The 19,660-nt window shown below is 40.2% G+C and overlaps 1 protein-coding gene across 1 annotated transcript; it reads left to right on the forward strand.

Moving 5' to 3' along the window:
- Positions 1-409: 409 nt before the first annotated feature.
- pigu (phosphatidylinositol glycan anchor biosynthesis, class U) lies at positions 410-17,840 on the forward strand. Its single transcript, XM_079579315.1, has 12 exons — positions 410-554; positions 3,267-3,331; positions 3,433-3,492; positions 4,572-4,634; positions 6,256-6,365; positions 6,442-6,542; positions 8,090-8,187; positions 9,747-9,901; positions 12,625-12,768; positions 12,869-12,993; positions 15,027-15,169; positions 17,492-17,840. The coding sequence occupies exons 1-12, from the start codon at positions 425-427 to the stop codon at positions 17,603-17,605; spliced, it is 1,308 nt and encodes a 435-aa protein (XP_079435441.1). The 5' UTR covers positions 410-424; the 3' UTR covers positions 17,606-17,840.
- Positions 17,841-19,660: the final 1,820 nt, after the last annotated feature.

The following is a 19,660-nucleotide window of genomic DNA, read 5'->3' on the forward strand; positions in this document are numbered from 1 at the left end:
ATTTATCGGTCGTTTTGCTTGTAAGTTCCTCTCTAACGGCTCTCTAACGTTCCTCTCTAACGGCTATATTACCGTTGGCCGATTTTTTATAATATATTTTTTATTTTTTTTATTTTTATTTTTTTTTGTAACTGTACAAGGCTGTTCAAAGCTACTCTCCGTTGACATGTAATTGTATCCGGAAAAAAAATCATTAATATTATTTGTGAAATATTTATTGGTCGTTTTGCTTGTAAATTCCTCTCTAACGGCTATATTTTTTGATTGTTTTCAACATCCATTCGAAAGAAAGATTCTCTAAATTAATTAAAGTCAATCTAATCATAGAAAATGTAAATAAAAAAAATCTGATTCGTATGTTATTCAAAAAAAAGACTCAATTTCCCGTCGTGCTTCGGGGCAGGGCGAGCGCTTCCTTGTGAAGATGGCGGCTCCCTTGACTCTGCTGTTGATTGTAGCTGTTTCAATCCGCTTGTTTCTCTTCAGATCCAGCTTAGTGGGTTTAATCGCGGAGAGGGTGGAGGTCGTGTCTCCGCTGAACGCCTGGAAAAGAGGTAAGCGGCTGTCCGCGGTTCAACCCCCCCCATTTCGACCCCCAATCCCGGTGTGGTCCTCGCTTCACTCTTCCGCTCTTCATGCAACTGGATGGGAGCAAAACCGGTTTAGTGACAATGAAAGAGCAACGTGCGATTCACTTTGAGATCAGTGCAATGCTGACGAAAAATACAGTATTTTCCAATCATTTCTCATGTCAGTGCACGCATGTATTGTCTGTTCATTGAGATTTTTATATTGATTTGCCTCCAAACCACATTGCCCTGCCCAGCTAAGTGATAAAGTTCCAAAGGTGTTGGATTTTAAAGCTGTTATTTTAATGTGTGCGACGTTTTTTACATCTGTCAAACTGGGTTAATTCAGATCAGGGGCGGACTGGGACTGAAAAACAGCCCTGGACTCTGACCAGCCTGGCCCAAATTAGCTTAACTGTGACACTTCCACAAATACATGTTTTAACCTCTTACCCCCCGCCTAAACCAAATGCATTCTGTCCTCTTTTGGCTGTAACACCTCATTTGAAAGCTAAGACCCACAAAACTGACCTTTTTCCTTGCGCTGTTGCTGTGTTGTGTCACCTTTTGTATGTTTTTTTTTCTCATTTTTGTTGAATTTTTGTTGAATTTTTGTCACATTTTTGTCACATTTTTGTTGATTTTTTGTTGAATTTTTGTTGAATTTTTGTTGATTTTTTGTTGAATTTTTGTCACATTTTTGTCGCATTTTTGTCGCATTTTTGTCACATTTTTGTCACATTTTTTGTTGAATTTTTGTTGAATTTTTGTTGATTTTTTGTTGAATTTTTGTCACATTTTTGTCACATTTTTGTTGCATTTTTGTCACATTTTTATTGAATTTTTGTCACATTTTTGTTGAATTTTTGTCACATTTTTGTTGAATTTTTGTCACATTTTTGTTGAATTTTTGTCACATTTTTGTTGAATTTTTGTCACATTTTTGTCACATTTTTGTTGAATTTTTGTCACATTTTTGTCACATTTTTGTTGAATTTTTGTCACATTTTTGTTACATTTTTGTTGCATTTTTGTTGAATTTTTGTCACATTTTTGTCACATTTTTGTCACATTTTTGTCACATTTTTGTCACATTTTAAATTATTTTTTCTATCATTTTTGTTGTGTTTTTTTGTCCGTGTTTTTCCCTTTTTCTCGCTATTTTGATGCTTTTCTTTTTAGCTTTTAGATTTGGGTAAAGCTCGGTTGAGGCGGGACCGGTGGCCCTTCGGTGCTCTTCCAGAATGGACATATGGCCAGTCCGCCCCTGATTCAGATGCATTTTTTTTTAATGACAAAGATTCTTGAGTAGTCATCCGTACTCTGTAGTTTTCAGTTATTCTAATGAACTCCACTATCCAGGTTGGCAGAGAGAGGAGTAAATATCTTTGGCTTTTTCTTTGTAACACTTGAGAGCTTGTACTTAACAATCATAAATAATTGATAAGACCACTGTAACAGGAAGTCTATACACACTGTCTACTGTGAAGGGCTGTGCAATGAATCACAATCAAATGAAAAGTTTAATGTTTAAAGGAACAGGCCACCGTTTTTCCATACTGAGATATGTTCTTACCTGAACTGTGACGAGTTCTTTAGGACCTGTCTGATCTTCAGTCACGTAAACACAGCGCAGACGGCGTTAGCATTTAGCCTCTCCCTCTCTCCTCTATAGCTCCAAAACAGGTCAAGATAGAAGCTACCAAGCTCTTCCACGTTTTCCCTATTTAAATATGGTTACGTGAAGTGTTCCACTACAAAGTATAATTACACACAATTAAACAATGTGGATTTTCTAAGCGGATAAAAGGGGGAACTATATTGTAAGGCGTAATAATACCAGGAGTAATTTGGCATCCGCACAGTAAAGTGAAGATTACTGTGCGGATTTCGTAACCATATTTAAATAGGGAAAACGTGGAAGAGTGGTAGCTTCTAAATAATTCAAAAAAATTCACAGAAATTTAAGGAAAGTATTGCCGCGCCCGGAGACCCGCCTCCATGATGTGGAGCCAGGCTGATGGTCAGAATCACCTGCTGGAGGATTCACCTATTGTACATGTTTTTAGTGGCAGACACGGGGAGAACATGCTCCACACAGAAAGGCCCCGTCCTGGTGGGAATCAAACCCAGGACCTTGGAGCTGTGAAGCTGAGGCTCTAACCGCTGTGCCACCGAGCCCCCACTTTAAAGAATGGAATGTTTTATCTCTCTGTGAGAAGCAGGTCTTACATTAAGAGTTGTTGATCTTAGTTTTTCTTAAAATAAGAAAAAAAACTGTCTAAAACTGAAGAAGATTCAAAAAGTTTTTCTTTTTTGTTACAAGAAAAATGAGCATGTTTTTAGCAAATTTATCTGAACAAGAACTGGCCAGATTTTATTTCCTAAAATAATTTTCTCAAGAAAACTTTGCTCGGCAAAACATTATTACTTTTTAGGGAAAAAATAATAACTTATTTCTTAAAGTAAGACATTTTTTACTTGCTTATAATCCACTTTTGTCAGTGTTGTATTTGGGTTGGGGCTTGTCATCTGAGGTTAATGGTCCCGAAGCAACACCGCTTGAGAACCACTTAGGCATTTTCAGAAAAACAGTTCTTTACTTTAGGCTATGGGGTGTTTGGTGTTTTGGCGATGCTGAAACCTTCCCTCTGCTGTACCGTCTGTAACGCTCATGTTTGACGTCGCCTGTTGCAGTGATCGAAGGCCTGGCTTTGCTGGACCTCGGAGTCTCGCCGTACTCGGGAGATGTTTTCCATGAGGTGAGCCGGTCTCGTCGTAAAATTAACTTTGAATGAACTGCTGTCATTTTGTAACAATGAAGGAAAGATGGGAACTGTAAATGTTGTTTTTGTTTCTCCAGACGCCGCTCATCATATACCTGTTTCATTTTGTTGTGGACTATGCGGAGATAACATTTATGGTGAGTAAAATGATCTTGATAAAATAAAACTAGCGCAATATGGAAGGCCATTTATCCGCTTTGTAATGTACACTGCACAAAGTTATTTACTAGGTGGGTTTAGACTCAGTCTCAGCATAATAATCCAAATTTTAGTTGTTTTCACTAGGTAAGATTTAGTTGGGCTTTTGACCTCGATTATTTCACTTGTTCTGAGATGTTTCTCACTCGTTTCAATACATTTCGCCGTTATTTCAAGTAAGTTTCTCTGCCAATGAGGTAAGAAAATTGGTCTTGTCTCATTGGCGATTTTACTTTCTTATTGCAAGCGAGATTTGCCATAGAACCCGTCTGAAATGTCCTCAAACAAGCAAAATAATCTTGGTCAGATCAGGAAAAAGGTCACCTGGCTAACGCCGTGCTGCTGTGTGCGCTCGAATCATTTGAACTGCACAGCGGCCTGGGGACCAGGGTTGAAATTTTCGCATGGATTTGGGATCAATCACAGAGCGAGGAGGGACGGCGAGATGATGACGAGCTATTCGATATACGGAAGCTTGGAGTTTATTTACCATGGATCTTACGGACAAAAATGAAAAAGTTTATTTACGGATCCATCATGACAGCAGCAGACGCGATGGTATTTTTCGATCAAGCTTTAGACCTTGTTCTAAACAGTTTAGCTCAAAAGTTTACAGCGGGTTTGTCATACGTCATCTCACACGATGATACAATTGGCTGTGGCCTCGTGCAGACGCATCATAGACGTTCAGCCCAATAAATGACTATGGACGATCGTAAACCACACCTCTCCTACGAGAAAATGAATTGGTGTCCCCAGACTAAATATCACTTGTGATTTTAGTCTGGTGTTAGCCAGGCTAGGAAAAGTGTCTAAATGAGTGAAAACCGCTCAAAACAAGATGCATTTCCTCAATTCAAGTCATTTAAGCCAATGCTTGATATTTACTTTTTTTAGTGTAATATGAATGAATTGAAAAATGGTGCTTCAGTGTGTTTATTTCAAAATACTATGGAAACAAATGTGTTTTACTGCAGTTTTTTGCCCCGTGTAACATGAATGATATTTTCCTCCACAGTTGGCAGACGCCATCACTGCAGTGGCTCTGTATTTGGCGGTGAAGGATTATAACGCACAAGTGGTGAGGAACTATCGACACCCCATTGTTTGTTTACATATATTTATTATGATGAGGACTTTGTTGTATTAGTGCGGGCTTGGGGTCTTCAACATCTGTCCCTGAGCCTGTTTATCATTATTCTTTTCATTTTTATGAAACTGAAATACTGTCGCGCTGTAGCAAAAACACACATGGATGTATTGAAAGATCGAGGTTCACCTTTTATTTTCCTGTAATAATGTTTGATTCAAACTAGGGCTGAGATTGTAGCTTGAGTTTCTGCAATCAGCAAATTGCAAAAGGTGCAACTATTTCTATATTAATTTTTTTTAAATGTATTTGATTATGAACAGCTGCATAGAAACAACAAAAGCCGACGTGAACATGCCGGATTATACGAGGCTAATTTACAATTTTTAATTATTTTAAGGTACTAACGGAGTTTTAGAATGTTAAAATTAAGTATTTTCCTCCCCCTACATGTTCCTCCATGTCCTTATGTGTAGAATGAGCTCAGACCTGTTCACCACAACTGCCTCTAAAATCCTCACTCAGAAAGGTGATAATTCGGGTCCGAAGTGCAGAACTTCAGACTCTGCTGCAGGTAAGAGTCATATCATATTCTGAAACTCAAATCTGTAGTAAAAACATAATATATGGAAAATTATTATTACAATTACAGAAATAAAATTTGAAAATCCTGTATCTAATCAAAAATGTGTTTTTTTATTTACTAATTCCAAACAAACAAACCCTGGTCATTTGTATCTGCTGTAGGTCATGTTTGTCCCAGTTCCTCTGAGTCGTGGTGCAGCAGGACTGATGTGGACAGATGTTACAGAAGAAGCTCATGAGGTTCATTTCTTCAACAGTTTCTATAGTAACTATTTTCTCCAAAGTAAAAGTAGATCTACCACAGTCCTGTCCACATCTGTCATGGTCCACCAGGACCCACCACGACTCAGAGGAACTGGGACAAATATGACTTTACAGCAGATACACATGGTTAGTATTTGTTTGGGTTTTCTTCTTTAGAATGAGAGTAAAAAAAATATTTTTTGGATTAGATACAGGATTTTCAAGTATTTTTCTTTTGTAATTGTGATAATAATTTTCCATATATTATGTTTTTACTACAGATTTGAGTTTCAGAATATGACATGACTCTTACATGCAGCAGAAGTCTGAAGTTCTGTCTAAAGCAGAAGCTCCGTGACTTCCTTCTTCACTTCTCAGTCTGTGCCTGAAGAGCAATGAGGCCTCAGCCTTTTTACTGGAAACAAAGAGCTCACTGTGTTTAGCCTCATGTTCCTGTCACTCATGTCTGACCTAAAGTCTCACTCTGAAGAAAGTCAACTCACATTTACACTGAGAAGGTTGGAAGGCGCCCCCTTGTGTCACCTTGTGTCCAAATGCCCGGAACATGACAGCGGGTCAAAATGACCCACGAACCCCTCCTGAAGACGTTTAAACATGTACTTTGAACTGAAGCATTAAATAAAAAGAAAAGTCTAGTAGAAAGAAATCCTGCCTCCCTAAATCTCTCTGAGCGTGGAACAATATAGAGTCTATCTTAAGCAACCGTAGACGTGCTGTGCGTGAAAATGGCTTCATTATTAATATAAACCTTTATGTCGTTCAGCTGAAAAAGCAAAGACTGGAGTTGGAGGCCGACCGCTACCCCATGGACTGCCTGGAGCTGGTCCGGAGCCCCAAACAAATGTACTACGTCCCCCTCAAAGTCGCCATGTTGTAAGTAAAGTCCTACAATCACTACAATCGCCTTATTAAAGAAAAATGCATCTGAAAGTAACTGTCTCGTTTGCAGTTACCTGTTGAACCCCTTCACCATTCTGTCGTGTGTGGCAAAATCAACGTGTGGCCTCAACAATGCAGTCCTGGGCCTTTTCTTCCTCTTCACCATTAAAAGTACAGAATATAATCACAATATGCACAACATTAAAGGGATGTTTCAGGATTCTTAACATAGGGCCTCATTTCCTAGTTATCCAGAGTGTTGTTGATTTCTGGAGATTCACATATGTATTTCATTCATGCAGTCCTTATATTTGAAGAGTTAAGCGGTGCTAGGCTAGTGCATGTCTATGGTAACTAGTAGCCTGTATTAAAAACAGTCTAGCCCAGTGCACCTGAGGCAAATCACTCATAACACCAGACGACCCATATAAATGTCTGTGTTGACTGAATTTTGCATTTAAGTAAGGATTAAACAACTCGGAGCCGCATTAGACGGTTCTAACGCCCGACACAGTGTTGTTCCTCCTGCATTATAACGTCTAACGCGGCTCCTCGTTGTTTAATCCGCTTATTCCAGGGTCCCACAAACGTAACATTTATAATAAATGTGTTTTTCATTGACTAAACTCACTAAATCTGCCAGACTACGGGACTATTTTGTGTGGGTTATTAGCCGGTCACTGAAGGCTGGTCTCAGAGCGAGTCATTCTCCGCAGCTATTACGAGGATCTCAGTCAGGCTCAACGACACAACATCAGCACAGAATCACAACACAACAGGACTAACCCGGAAACACTTTTCCCTGGAAGGAAACACCGATATGCGGCACTCGTGGGCAGGAGTTATTTACCTTTTACAAGGTTTAACCTGAAGCTAAAGCTAGCTAGCTCAACCAGCTCAACTGTTTATGGAAACAGCTGCGGTGGAGTCGCTCACACCTGGGCCCCCCCAACTCAAACTTTTATGTTTGACTTTACTAATCCAGACAAAGATGCTTCAATGCAGGATCATTTTATGTACGCCTGAAAATGATGAAGAGCCTTAACCGTTTCCAATAGAAATGTAAAGCTCGTATGTTATTAACAGTAGCTAACCTAGCTGCTCACTCTCCTCTACAAACATTTAGCAAACACTAAATCCATCTCATACGTTCCTGTCAGTCACTAATTACGCCTTTATCTGATTCAGCTGTGTCAGGCGTTGCTATGGCGACGCCACAGCGGAGTGACATCCCAGTGATTTAACTACCGGACTACGTGTGCGGTTACACCAAAATAATGCACCAGCCAATCAGAGTCCAGTATTCACCCAGACCATGGGATAAAATAACTTATATTAGAGCAGCTTCCTGGTTGTAGCTACGCAGCGGCGGAGTGATCTGCCAGTTTACCGGATCTACAGTTGTTTGTTTACCTGCAGCCGCTTTACTACAATTCACAAAGGAGCTTCTACAAATCAGATATGGCAACGTTTGGAGGACGAGCCCATGATTTTGAAGAGGTTTTTAATGAAGGCTACTAGTTACCATAGACATGCACTAGCCTAGCACTAGCCTAGCACCACTAAACTCTTCAAACATAAGGACTGCATGCTTTAAAACATAGAAATCAACAACACTCTGGATAATTTGGAAATGAGGCCCCATGTCTAAAATCCTGAAATATCCCTTTACGCTGTAGTATGTTTGAATACAACACATGAATGTATTTATTTTACAGAGAACACCATGTTGAGTGCCATATTTCTAGCCCTGGCCACATACCAGTCCATCTACCCCATCACCCTCTGTGCCCCTGCCATGCTCTACATAATGCAGGTACGTCCTTATGGCAAATAAGAAGACAAATATCAATCCAGTTTGTCCACCACTGACCAGTTCACCTTTTGGTTTTAGATATGAGTATTTTAGATATGTGTGGTTAATCTGGTTATTTTTATACAATAGAAATCTTGGGGTGACTTTCTTTCTTTTAGGGCAAAACCTTTCAAGCCATGAGCCCCATTTTTTACAAATGCCCGTGTTGTACATAGGGCTGGGTGCCGTTAAACGAGGTTCTACCGGTATCGAACAAATAAAATAAATCAAAATCAAAAGCAGGAACCAAAAAGATAATCTTCTCTCATTGGATTCAAGTTTTGATGCTGTTGGTGCAGGAACAGGATTATAGGAAGTGACTTTTGTTTCAGCTCAAAAAGAACAAGGGGGAAAAGGTTTTCCCATTTTTCGAAACAGTGGAGATTTAAACATTTCTCTGAGCTTTTAAATAGTTAAATTGATCCAAGCACAGCCGAGAAACATCCGGTGTTAAGTCTTCAATCCGAGAACCAGGCTGTTTAAATGCACACGCGATAAAAGGCAATCGATCTGCAGCAACACGTGTTGTTGTGGAAAATTAGATATATTAGAGATATTTAGGCATTTGCCTCTTCCCATAACGTTAGTGTCTGTCCAGAGAGGAGAGAGGAGTTGATCAGAAAGGATAGTGTTGCATGAAACCCCCATTTAAAAAACAAACAAACTGATTTTGATCAAAACTAGCCTCTGTTGACTTAGGGTTTCTCAGGAAGCCACAGCATGTAGCACGTGTGTCCATCGCTGTAACATACGCTGTGGTGCTACAAATATTATGAAAAATGGTCGACCCAGATTAGAGGAACAAATCCACGATATGCTGAACCAGCTTCACAGTATAGCCTTCAGTAAAGTGGAGTTTACTTTGATTAAAGGGACAGAGGCCGTTTGAAATGCACGTTGAAAGGACATAAAGCCAAGTGACACTTAGGATAAGCCATGATAGATCAATACAGTACAGTGTTAATTTTTACAACATATTTTAGTTTTAGTCTTTTGACTAAAATGTAATTCAATTTTAGTCCAGTTTTAGTCGACAAAAATTGCGTGTCAATTTAGTCGACTAAATTTAAGACTAATTTAGTCGACTTATATTGATAATATTGATTATATTCATATTTAATGTTGTTCCTCTGCTTCATGGAGCTGCTCCACATGAACAAAGCTCAGAGCTGATCCTTTGGCAGAGAATTTACATGATCTGAGGCTCTTTCAGACGCTCAATACAAGTTTGGATGATTTTAGTCTCTCCTTTTCATTTTTATTTAGTCTGATTTTAGTTTAGACTAAAATATCTGGACATTTTAGTCACAGTTTTAGTCTCATGAGGAACGTTTAATTTAGTTTTAGTCCAATTTTACTCGCCAAAAATATCACTTTGCCTAAAATTAAGACTAAATATTTTAGTCGATGAAATTAACACTGATACAGTATATTCTTACTTACTTAAATATAAGGCAGTGATGTGTTGGATACCTCCACTCTTTCTTTTTGTTTTGACTGACTCGTGTGTTCCTCCACAGCGACAGTACATCCCGGTGAATTACCGCTGGGCCAGCTTCTGGTGGTTCGTAGTGCAGTACCTCTTCGTGTACCTGGGCAGTCTGTTAGTCGTCGTCTGCCTCTCATTCTTCCTGCTGGGCTCCTGGGACTACATCCCCTCCGTCTACGGATTCATGTAGGTCTTTTACATATTTGAAACCATCAAAGCAGACGTGCAAGATTCCTTTTTAAGCTTTTTGTTCCCTGGTCATAAACTCTGCAATGCTGTTTGAGAAATGTTACTTTAGTTGTTTCTTTTTCTACTGTCCAAAGTGTATTTATTAGATTTTTTGTCATAGATGATGTTCTGAGCAGTGAAGCACTTAAAGCTGGGGTCCAGGACTTCTTGTTCTTGTGGAGTAAATGTATTTTTGCTTCCTCAGAGTATGTTGTAAATACAGCAAAACAGACCTTGTTACATTTTCTACTAATGAATATTTATTGAGCGATGGAAGAGAGAAGGAGCAGCTAAATTGGTGTCATTTATTTAGGGCAGTGGTTCTCAACCATTTAGAGCCGCGACCCCCTTTATAACAGTTCATTAGGATCGTGACCCCCACCCGGGTCAGACCAGGGGAAACACAGGGACATTAACCCCTTAACTCCCACCTGAACCGAGCACATTTCCTCCAGTTGGGCTTTACCCCAATCCAAAAGCTTCGGGAAAAAGGTGTGAAAATAGAGACAGAACTGAGACGAAAACAATGATGGAAATGTGGCAAAAATGTGATAAAAAAAATGACAAAAAATGTGACAAAAATGTGATTAAAAAATTAAAAAATTTGACAAAAAGTGACAAAAATGTGACTAAAAAATTTTACAAAATGTGACAAAAATGTGATAAAAAATTGACAAATATGTGACGACAAAATGACAAAAAAACTACAAAAAATTGACAAAAAATTGACAAAAAATGACAAAAATATGACAAAAATGTGATAAAAAATTTACCAAAAATGACAAAAAAAATGATGAAAAAGTTACAAAAATGAGTTGAATACCCAACCAAAAAGTGATGGACAAAAAATCTGACGTGAGGAAAAAGATTCTCTCGGTTCAGGCGGGAGTTAAGAGGTTAACCTATATAACTCTTAAAAAACAATGGCTAAAACAAAGATGAATTAAATTTAGAACAAATAATGGCACCCTGGTAAAATAGCATGTTTGCTACCACACCATAATAATCATATTAAAATATATATTTTATCTAATATGCTCTGGCGACCCCCCAAATTTTTCTCGCTACCCCCTAGTGGGTCCTGACCCCCAGGTTGAGAAGCCCTGATTTAGGGGATGATCCCGCCTGCTTCACTTTGCCACCACTTAAAGCTGAACACACATATAATTACTGTACTTGAACAATTCTGATGTGCAGGAGGGATTGTGAGAGCTAGAAACGAGTTTGGGCCAAACAAAACATTTCACAGAATGAAGAGGAAAAATCAGGCACCTCAGCTTTAAAGTCAGTTCATGTTCATGTTATAGTGCAGTAACTGAAGGTGGTTTATATTCACAGTTTACGTCACAACATGTCATTCCCGATACTGTCTGCAGGGGGCACTGCAGGCCAGTCCGAAATCATGACCAGCCACTTACTGTCTTTTATTTAAAGTGTAAAATATCAATGATGAGTTATCCAAAAGTCTGTTTTAAGTCTTTGATTATGTATATGTCGGCTTAAAACTCCCACTATAGTTCTCAAGTTATTGGATTTGTTTCATGATGTAGGATGTTTAGGGATCAGTCACCTTTGAAAGACCGAGCCGCAAGATTTAGAATCACCAGCTCCCAAAAGTGAATCAAAAACAGAGCAGAATGACTTGCTGCACAGCAAGTCATTCTGCTCTGTTTTTGAGGAATTGCTCTGGCTTCATTCTTGATGAGCCCCCGGGGACAACAACCAAAGTCGACGAAAGCACTGCATACAATAAAAAATACAATTTTAAAATAATAACAGATCATTATCACATTCACAACAGTTGCCACAGAACTTTGTGTCAAATGCCTTTTTAAACAGGTGAGTCTTTAGTTTTGCTTTGAACAGGTCTAAAAGGGCACGTAACTCAAGCGGAGTTCCTGAGTTTTGGACCAGCCACAGCAAAAGCCCGGTCGCCCCACTGTTTGTATTGTGACCTGGGCAGCTCCAGCAGGTGGTGTTGGGCAGAGCGTAGCATTCTGCTGGGCTGGTGAGGGCTCAGAGTCTCACATAAATACGCAGGTTAGGCCGTGGATGGAACTGAAAACATCAAAAAACTGTCTGATGGGCTCACCTACGTCTATTCATTGTTCCAAAAATGAATCTTCTGAGACTCTCACTGATCCGTTAACCTCACTTCCACTGAAGTGCGAGTGGACGGGCTTTACATTTACCGAATGTTTTTAAAAACTACGTTGGTATAAAACTGTAATAACTGTTTACTGGCTTCACTGTGATTGGCTAAATCAAGGTACGCCTGGTCCAATCAGCAGCAAATATCCCAGTTAAAGTCTGTCCTCTGACTAATCCAGATTGATGTTTGTTATACAGATCCTCTCCAAAAAAATGTAATGTCATTGAAAAGATTATTTATTTCCGTAATTCCATTCAAAACGTTAAACTTCCATAGATTATAGATTCAGATTATAGATTATGCACAAATAAACAACGAAATGCTTGAAATTGTTTAAGTTTTGTTTCCTGAATCTATAATTAATGTAAGTTTAGTGTTTTGAATGAAATTATGGAAACAAATAAACTTCTCCATGATATTCACATTTTTTGGGAAAGGGTTTGTATTGTTGAATTGTGATTTTAATCTGGGTTTTGCCTGGTCAAGTCAACTGTCCTTAAACTGAAATGTACTTCCTTCTTCTCCACAGTTTGTCCGTTCCAGACCTGACTCCAAACATCGGGCTCTTCTGGTATTTTTTCGCTGAGATGTTCGAGCACTTCAGGCTGTTCTTCCTCTGCGTGTTTCAAATCAACGTCTTCTTCTACACCATTCCTCTCTCCATCAAACTCAAGTGAGTCCCTGCAAAGTATTCACTGTTTAACGTTCCCTTTGGTGTTAAAAGAAGAGCATTGTTGCGTTTTCTCATTGATATACGTCTGTGTTTTCTCCAGGGACCAGCCGGTGTTCCTGATGTTCATGCAGTTGGCTGTGATCTCCATCTTTAAGTCCTACCCCACAGTGGGAGACCTGGCTCTGTACTTGGCCTTCCTCCCCGTCTGGAGCCACCTGCACAGATGTGAGAGCTAAAAATAACACGCTACTGTTTATTTATGCCAAACTGGAGTTCACCTTTCCATCGAGACAGTGAGAGGAGAACTTTTCAAGCTTTCCATCATGTTATTCTGTCACTCCCTCATTAAAAACATGGCTGAAGTGTTGCCTTGGCACATTCACGTATTTCTGAGTAATCTGTAAAAACTCTGATGGCGGCCATTTTAGGGATAGGTTTGCCTGAGTCCTCCTAGGAACGCCCCCACCTCCTGGAGACGCCTCCGAGCTTTGGTCACCAGCCGAGTAACCAACCACTGCTCCTCAGCCAGAGCCGTGGGAAGATGTTTTAGTTAGGGGGCGCTGAGGGACAAAATTTACCCCCAAAATACTTTTTCTGTGCATAAATCCTATTTATTAACCTCTTAACTCCCGCCTGAACCGAGAGCATTTTCTCCAGTTCAGCTTTACCCAAATCCTGTAGGCCAGTGTAACGCCTCATTTGAAAGACCTACAAAACAATCAGATTTTTTTTCATCACTTTTTTTTGTTGGGCAGTCGTCTCATTTTTGTCACTTTTTTGTCCATTTTTTCTCAATTTTTCTTCTAATTTTTCTCACTTTTTTGGTCAATTTTTTGTCAATTTTTGTAATTTTTTGTGGTTTTTTTGTCACTTTTTCGTTAAATTATTCGCTTTTATTTTTGTCAAATTCATATCACTTTTTCGCCCTTTTTTCTCACTTTTTTGTACATTTTTTCTCCATTTTTGTCATTTTTTCGTCGCATTTTTTTGTCATTTTTTTCTCAATTTTTCGTCAAATTTTTCTCACTTTTTTGTCATTTTTTTGTAAATTTTTTGTCACTTTTTCGTCAATGTTTTCTCACTTTTTTTTCACATTTTCATCCTTGTTTTCGTCTCAGTTTTGTCGCTATTTTCAAACCTTTTTTCCAGAAGCTTTTGGATTGGGGTAAAGCTGGAGAAAATGTGCTTGGTTCAGGTGGGAGTTAATAATATCCAAGCTCCTGCTGCAAAAAATCAGTTTGAATCAAGGAACCCCAAACCACTCTGAGTCGACATCTCAGGCCGTGGGCCACTTGAACCGAATCCGAGTGCATTTCCTGGGAAGATTTGCGCCGTTTGTGCAGCTGATGAACGACGCACTTACTCTGGGGCACATCAGCATGATTTTAGTCTCTCCTTTTCATTTTCATTTAGTCTCATTTTAGTCGACTAAAATATCTGGACATTTTAGTCACAGTTTTAGTCTCATGAGAAACTTTTAATTTAGTTTTAGTCCAATTTTAGTCACAAAAATATCACTTTGACTAAAATTAAGACTAAATATTTTAGTCGACGAAATAAACACTGCCAGGAAGCGACTGGAGCATAAAAAACTAAACATTGTGTTTTTTTGAATGGTGTAGAACAGTGTTTCACAAGCATAGGTACGGGGATCCCAAGCACATTTTTCCCAGTTCAGCTTAAAGCAGGGGTAGGCAACGTCAGGCCCGGGGGCAAAATCCGGCCCTCCAGCATAGAAGCTCTGGCCCTCAAGATGATTTTGAGAAATAACTTTACATAAATCAGAGATCAGTATGTAAAAGCTTCTTGAAAAAAGTGTCAATACAGTATAGCTATGAGCGATCAGTTTTGTAGGTCTTAGCTTTCAAATGAGGCGTTACACTGTTGCTCTCCAGTCGAGAAGCTTTTAGATGAGAAGAAAACTGCGTCACTACAGCCACACAAGCCACACAGAATATCTTTCCTTGAAGCGGGGGAGCAAAAGGAGGTAGAGTGGGAGGGGCTTATGATGGCTCGCATGGAGGATCAGGAAGTGAAATTACTGGATATTTTGTTTTATATCATTATTGCATTTTTTTCAAAAGTTTAAAGGCCACCAATATAACGCAGACGTATAAATCTCTCGACCGATATCGCCTTGCTTTAAGCTGACAGCATCATGTGGCTGTAATATTAAGATCCACTTCTCTGTTTCTCTCCAGTTGCTGCTCTGCTTTTGACTATTTTTGTTGAGATAAAGTGTTTCTTTCCTTCCTCAGTCCTGAGAAACATCTTCCTGGTCACCTGTGTCCTGCTCGCCTGCTCAGCTCTGTTTCCCGTCCTGTGGCATCTGTGGATCTACGCCGGCAGCGCCAACTCCAACTTCTACTACGCCATCACGCTGCTGTTCAACGTGGCTCAGGTGCGACGTTAAAGCTGATGACGATGTTCGATGTTCTCACCTCAGAGCTTCAAGGTCTTCAGTTGTCAGACGACGGGCCTCTCTGTTTGGATTTTGCATGTTACTCCCCATTTCTGTCCAGTTATCCAACCCCCCAGTTGGGCCAGTTCACTGAGCGACAGGAAGCCAGTGCTGAGACCGAAGCACTGGACTAATATGGTTCAGTGTTTACTTACCTACTGCTTTTTTTTCAGGAATTCAAATATATGATAGAAAAAAAACTAAAACACTGTTGATGCAGGAGCAGGAGGGCGGGTCCTGTGGGCCAAGGTTCATTTTATAGGACAAACGTTTTGATGACACATTATGTCATTAAAGGGGCTAGACGCAAGTTTGTGGTTTTATACTCACTACTGCCACCTTAGGCCTTATTCGTAACTGCAGCTTCTATATTAAAGGAATAGGCCACTGTTTTTCCACACTGAGATATGTTCTTACCTGAGCTTTGACGAGTTCTTTAGGACCTGTCTGATCTTCAGTCACGTAAACACAGCGCAGACGGAGTTAGCATTTAGCCTCTCCCTCTCTCCTCTATAGCTCTCAGTCAACTTGGCCAGATGATGGCGCTAACGCTCTGCTTGTGCCGTTTACAATGCCCATCGGTGTTGGATTTCAAGAAGAAGAAACATCGCTTGTGCTCAGTCTGCTCTGAGCCAGACTCAGAGTGAGCCTGGTTTATGAAACAGCCCTGAGACACATATAAAAATATATGGGCTGCACCAGTGGCGTGCACAGACATTTTGAGGGGCAGGTGCTCAACCAAGACAAAAGGGCACGACCTGTTTTCTGTAATTAGTGACACTAACACACCATTGATTAACACAACAACATAAAATGTCCAATTATGTGACCCTAATAGTAAACTACAAAGACTTTAAAGGACAATGTAGGACTATCACAAGGCTCTGCACTTAAGGCACACTGCCTAACATTTCGGACTATATTGTTGTGGCAAAACAAAACATGCTCCTATGACCAGCTCGAACACAGAAAATGCTGTTGCTGCTGTGTGTAATAAAAGAATGGATTTGGATGTGAAACTAACCTGTTTAAATCTCAAATTCAACTGCCTTTAGTCACATCTTCATGGAGACGAGCTGGAGACGTACCCACTCCCAGTAAAGTTAGGCGGGGTGAGCCTCATAGATGTTTGTTTGTACAATTCTGAGGTATTTTTTAATGATGAAAATAATGGTCATAAAGTAAATGCTTGTATTTCAATTTTATTTATTGGGTAAAATTCTACACGGTGTGGCTTTAAGTCTAGCACAAATACAAATAAATGATGCAAAGGTACTGTAGCCTACACTTTAAACATCTGGTTTGTCAATATCATGATATGGATATTTTTGTCCATGTCAAAAATATGTTAAATAACAATAATCCACTGGGCTGTTGATGTTCCTGTGCTCCTCACACAGATGCAGTGTCCAGAACCCAGTCTCCTCCTCACCTTCTCTCTCCTCCTCTGCCCTATGTCTCCTCAGCTCAGCTCACTCTGCTCTGACCCTGGTCTACGCTCAGCCCTGACTTAGTCTGAGTAATACAGCTCATTTTTAGATAATTTTATAGTGCGACAAAACAGAACCGCTAAAGTGACTGACCTGTTCCCGCGGACTTTGTCCTGATCTCGACACGAGCGGCGGCGCTGACAGTCTCGCCCCGACGGCCCTTTCGTTTCCTTTCGTTTCCTTTCGTTTCCCCTTAATAATCCAGTCATGTCGCGCTGGCTCGTTCATAAAGTTCTCGAATTTACAGTTTACTTTACTCCCGCGTCTCCCTAAGCTGGGCTGTACCATCTTCTCAAACGGGGGAAACACGGGGACGGCACAGCTGCCCCTCACTGATCAGGAGCGTCAGCGCCGCCGCGGCTCGAGAGGCGGAGGAGGAAGCGCGATTTGAAGTTGTTGAACATTAAAACTGTATTTTCAGCACATGTTGGCTTAGCAGGGCAAATATCTAAGAACAATAAAAGAAACAATACTTCATATTGGGTAGGAAAAAAACTGGTCTTGAGGAGGGCACTTAAAGGGCAAAGGGGCAGGTGCTTAAGCACCACCTGGGCTCTATCTGTGCACGTCCCTGGGCTGCACGATATTGGAAATAATTGTATTGGAAAAAAAATTTTCCAGCAAAACTAAAAATACTAAATCAGGACCAACACGAGGCTACAATGGAAGATTAGGATTAGGAAGATTATGACTAAAACTGAACTTTTGCACGTTTCATGAGCTCCATACTGTTTGAGAACCCCTTTCCTCACGCTCTTCCCTCCGCCTTCAGATACTGCTGGTGTCGGACTATTTCTACGCCTTCCTGCGGAGGGAGCACCACCTCACCTACGGACTTTACCTGAAGAAGAAGGACGGGTCAGAAGCCACACTCGTATTGAAATAACAGCGGGTCCGACTGTGCAAACCGCTGACGGACTTCACAAAGGCGAGTATTGTCCTCCAGAGGGAACCGCGTCTCATCGCAGAGAAAAGAGTTCAGAGCGGTTTGAAACGTGCGGTACAGAGTCAACAGAAGACGCTCGGAGACTGAAGTATTACCTGAACACAATGAGGGATGTAGACAATGCCTTTTTAACTCCTTTTGTTTTGAAGCCTTTCTTCCATCCTGCAAGCCTTTCTTTAATTTGAGCCTTTCTTTAATTTGAGCCTTTTTTTTACTTGCCTTTACCAATTTAATTCATATCCCAATGTTTAGTGTTTTCTTTCCTGTTATTGACACTGATTCTGGGCATGGGATGTGGAAAGTATGTCCACTTTTTTAAATAAAAAAAAATATTTAAATCAAAACTGCAATGTAAATCATGTAGAAAGTATCGCAAGCTAAATTTCTAAACTCGTACTTGCTTTTCCAAATGTTTCCCTTGTTTGTTTAGAGGCCACTGAATGAATGATGATGTAATATTTATTTATTTTGCTGCACTGCACAGATTTTTCTTTTTTTTGTGTTATGAAGCTGTTTTGATACTTGCTTTCTTAAAGATGTATTAAAAATGTTGGGTTTAATTAAAACAAATGCTTTTTATTGCTTCGGATGATTATCTAGAGCTCTGGAGAGCAGGATCGTAGATGTCGAGTTGAGCTACTGCATGTACTTTAAAGCAGGGGTAGGCAACGTCAGGCCCAGGGGCCAAATCCGGCCCTCCAGCACAGAACCTCTGGCCCTCAAGAGAAACATGACACAAATCTGAAAGTACTTTAACATTTTTAGGGTTAAATGGGAGAAACACTGTTAATACACCCAATTAGGTCATATCATGCACAACTCTGGCTTTTGTAGAATGACTCGTACTACGAGTTTAAATCTCAGAATTTCGAGATTTAAACGAGATTTTTTCAAATCCGTGATCATAGACGGCGGGGACAGCGGAACCACTGGTGGAAATGTAAACAATCATGGAGGATTAGCTTCATCGTGTTGTGAACCGGAGCTACAGCATCTCTGGGACTTTTACAAAGACACACAGAAGTGTTTATTTTACCTCAACACCAGGATTAAAAGAAGTGACAAGAAAACGTATTAAAAATGACTGTATCCACGATAGGAATGTGTTTCGGCCTTGATGATGCAGGGCATTCCCAAAGCTAATGCTACGATCGTAGCATCATGAACTTCGATGAACTTCGGATGATCATGATCATGTGAAAATGGAAAATATGCCTGAATAAAGTCAATAAAACCACCGTCTACATAAAACATCCCTTTAACAACGATCACACACTGAGCCGGGCAGGTTGATTTTGCAGTTTATGGCCGTAGCCGATTGCTTAGCACCCGAAGCTAACTAGCTTCTTAGCAGCTCTAGCATCCAGCTCCAATAATGGATCTTGTGGAATTAAGTATTATACACTAAAAACGTCAATAAAGCCGTAACCACATAATGCAGCCTTGAAGATTATCACACACTGGGTCAGGATTGATGCATTGGTGGTTAATTACAGACTTTTTTTTAATCAACAATGAGGTGTTTTGCACATGCTAACCGGGCAAACTAGCCATTGTCCACCGGCATCGCCCTTTTATCCTGGGGGAGACCATGGGGGGTCCATAGGACATGGCAGAGGCAAAGAGGGACGAGTTTGCCCCAAAATAGCAGTTGTTTTTCAGGCATGATACGATTCCAAGATATGGCTCTGCCAGATCAAGCTCCACAGTTCAGACGCATCAGACAGGAAAGAGAACGGCAACAACATCCGGATTGTCAAAGTAAAATAGGGCCGACGTCTATGATTACGGATCTTAAAAACTCGTGTTTAAATCTCGAAATTTCGACTTCCTGCTGGGCTTTTATTTTTTTAACATGGCGGAAACGGGCATTCATAAGATTTGGTTAAAGCCAAACTGTAGAAAATGTGCTCGGTACGGCGGGGGTTAAAAGGTTAACAACGTAAAGCGTCAACTGTCTGTCTCCTCTCCGCCGGTACCGCCTCGCCCCGCCCC

Source organism: Gobius niger (assembly GCF_951799975.1).
Source record: "Gobius niger genome assembly, chromosome: 20".
In the NCBI taxonomy this organism is placed as follows: domain Eukaryota; kingdom Metazoa; phylum Chordata; class Actinopteri; order Gobiiformes; family Gobiidae; genus Gobius; species Gobius niger.

Bases quoted from the DNA above. Each gene is read 5' to 3' on its own strand.
- pigu (XM_079579315.1), top strand. From the start codon at position 425: ATGGCGGCTCCCTTGACTCTGCTGTTGATTGTAGCTGTTTCAATCCGC. The intron at 8,188-9,746 runs GTACGTCCTTAT...GTTCCTCCACAG, and splicing joins CCATGCTCTACATAATGCAG to CGACAGTACATCCCGGTGAA. The intron at 12,769-12,868 runs GTGAGTCCCTGC...TGTTTTCTCCAG, and splicing joins CCTCTCTCCATCAAACTCAA to GGACCAGCCGGTGTTCCTGA.